The 3,009-nt window shown below is 48.7% G+C and overlaps 1 protein-coding gene across 1 annotated transcript; it reads right to left on the bottom strand.

Moving 5' to 3' along the window:
• Window positions 1–1,003: 1,003 nt before the first annotated feature.
• LOC126508414 (zinc finger protein 706) lies at window positions 1,004–1,472 on the bottom strand. The gene has a single exon (XM_050153646.1). It carries the CDS (start codon window positions 1,351–1,353, stop codon window positions 1,123–1,125), a length of 231 nt encoding a protein of 76 aa, XP_050009603.1. The 5' UTR covers window positions 1,354–1,472; the 3' UTR covers window positions 1,004–1,122.
• Between the last annotated feature and the right edge of the window lie 1,537 nt (window positions 1,473–3,009).

Here is a 3,009-nt window from a genome sequence, read left to right as displayed (position 1 = left end):
CTCTCTCTCTCTCTCTCTCTCTCTCTCTTCCTCCCTCCCTTCCTCCCTCCCTTCCTCCCGCCTTCCTTTCTCTTCACCCACTTTTATGTGGGTTGAGGATCCAGCTCAGGTCTCCAGCTTGCTGCCCATCCCCCACCAGTAGAGTCTTACACAGACTGGCAAGGCCTTGAATCTCCTGGTGTCACTACTTCTCAAGGAATTAGTTGACAGGTATGCACCACCACACCCGGTTTTATGACATCCTGGGAATGGAACCCTGGTTGTCTTGTACGCTAGGCATGCGCTCTACCAACAGAGCTACAACCCCCCCGCCCTTCTTTATCATCGATCGCTGTGGATGCCCGTGAGTTCCCTGGACTCTCTGATTCACCAAGGACCCCACAGGCTCATTTCCAGCTTAGCTCTGTTCAGACAGTTTGGGTTTCACTGGGTCTGCCTTAGTGTTTCGCCTTGGGGTTCTGGATTATCTCATCTTGACAAATTGGCATCTACTGCCACTCCCAGAAGCGGCTTCATGACTCCTTTTCCATCTTTGGCCAAACTGAGAGCCTGAGTCTGCAAGCATCGCCACGTGCACAACTGTGTGTCTTTCCTCGCAGGGCTATGCAGGCAGTGCGGCTTTCCCTGCTGAGGCTCTCTGTACAGAAAAGGTCCCTTAGACTCTGTTAGGATCTTTGAGAGCCATTGGACTTTAACTCACAAGCATTTCTCAGGCTTTGTGTTTCTCTTCAGTTATGGGAATTTGGGAGTTTTCTGGTAGACTGTAAAGAAAAGAGCCAAGAGAAGTATCTTTCGCTGGCAGATAAGTAGGCTTAATTTTTTTTTTTTTAAGACAGGGTTTCTCTGTAGCTTTGGAGCCTGTCCTGGAGCTAGCTCTTCTAGACCAGGCTGGCCTCAAACTCACAAAGATCTTCCTGCCTCTGCCTCCTGAGTGCAGAGATGAAAGAAAAGTGTGTGCCAGCACTGCCTGGCATAGGCTTAAATGTTTTTTTTTTTTTTTTGTTTCTGTAGCCCCTTTATTTTTGCTGATCAACAGTTTGTTTAAAAAAGCAGCTGCAGGTTTGTTACCTAAGGTCTGAGACAGTAGAAGAGTCAAAGGTGTCATGAGTTCACCTGTAAGCTTTATGCCTGAACATCAGCCAGCTCTGGAGGAAGTGGAGTCTTAGGGTGTTTGCTCTCAAAGTGCTGCTTGAAGGTCTTGGGGTCTGGCATTTGTGTCCTACAGACTGTGCAGGTGTATATTAAGGCAGCTTTGGCAGCAGCCTTTTGGTCATGTCCTTGTTTCTTCTTTTGTCCAGCCTGCTTTTTGGCATTTTTCTGCTGAGACTGAATCTTCTGCTGTCCACGAGCCATATCCGGGCCGGGCCGGTCTGGCGTCCGAGAGACCGCGCAGCGCGAGAGGAGCCGGGCAGGACGAACAGGGAAGGAAGGGACCAGGGAAGGAAGGGACGCGCCCTGCAGCGCTTGGGGCCTCCGCCAGCCGCCGAGGAGGGACCGAGCAGAACCGGGAGCACGACAGCCCGCGTCTCGCACACCCGCCGCGCCTGAGCCCGAGCGGCTTAAATGTTTAGAAACAAAAACAAATTCAATTTCATTGCCATGCTATACATTATTATTATTATTATTATTATTATTATTATTATTATTATTATTATTATTATCCAACCATGGGAGGGACACACGGGGAGGTCAAAGGACAACTTGAAGGATAGGTTCTCTCCTTCTACCATACGGGTGTCAGGGATCAAAGGTTGTCAGACTTGGTAGCAAGTCCCCTTCCCTGCTAAACGAGTGGTTCTCACCCTTCCTTAATGCTGTGACCCTTTACTACAGTTCATGTTCTGGTGACCCCCAGCCATAAAGTTGCTACTTCATCACTCATCGTGCTACTGTTATAAACTGTAATATAAATATTTGATATTTCTGTTGGTATTAGGCTACCCCTGCGAAAGGATCGGTCCATCGAAGGGGTCGTGACCCACAAGTTGAGAACCAATATACTAAACCAGATCACAAGCCCTCTATTTAAAATTTAACTTCAGAGCTCGGGAGAGGGCTCAGTGTGGTAAAGTGCTTGATATGTTTGATACACAAGTGTGAGTTCAGATCCCCCCACCCCCACCTCCTCCCCTCCCCCCTCCTCACCCCCACACCCATGTAAGAGCCAGGCTCCCAGACATGCAGCTGTCTCTCTAGAGGTGGTAATTAGATCCTTGGGGGCTTGCTGGCCAGCCAGACCAGTCAGCTCGAGATTCAGTGAGAGACTTGTCTCCAAAAAAACGTAGAGGACTACAGGAGAGATGGCTCAGCTTTGGAGCTTCCCTGCCAAAGGGTCTACTGTTGAGAGACGCGCGTCCTGCTAGGGTAGCCGGCACCGTGGAAGCAGAACCCGAAGAAGGCTGACCCAGATAGAGAAAAGTATAGGGGCAGAAAAGGACAGTAGAGGAAAGGAACGTTGGCAACAGTTTCAGAGTTGGTAGCTCTGGGTATAATCCTGCCGTAAATGCTCTTTGTAAGCAAATCAGTGAACCCAGGGATTTCAGACCAAGTATTCCGCAATCTTCCAGGCCTACCTGGCAAGAATGTGTTTACTGTGCACAGCCCCATCTCAGTACTGTGCTAAGGGTGCTGATTAACACCAACATAATTGTTCCTGTTGGGATTATTTATTCGGGTTAATACATCAATAGGCATGCGGCCCATGAATAAATACTATCGCCCTTAGCCAGCCACCACTGCAGAGTTCAAAGAGTTTGAAGATAGCCTGGTCTACATCATGAGTTTTGGACAGGCAGAGCTACATAAGACCCTTCGCTCTTCTTTTCTTTTCTTTCTTTTTTCTTCCTTCCTTCCTTCCTTCCTCCCTTTCTTCCTTTTCCTTCCTTCCTTCCTCCCTTTCTTCCCCTTCCTTCCTTCCTTCCTTCCTTCCTTCCTTCCTTCCTTCCTTCCTTCCTTCCTTCCTTCCTTTTTCGAGAAGGGTTTTGCTGTAGTTTTAAAGCCTGTTCTGGA

This window comes from Alexandromys fortis, unplaced genomic scaffold (assembly GCF_014885135.2).
Source record: "Alexandromys fortis isolate MF-2015 unplaced genomic scaffold, M_Fortis_MF-2015_v1.1 scaffold_82, whole genome shotgun sequence".
NCBI classification, from domain to species: domain Eukaryota; kingdom Metazoa; phylum Chordata; class Mammalia; order Rodentia; family Cricetidae; genus Alexandromys; species Alexandromys fortis.
Note: the sequence above shows the minus strand (reverse complement) of the source record. Positions and strands in the feature narration are given on the sequence as shown.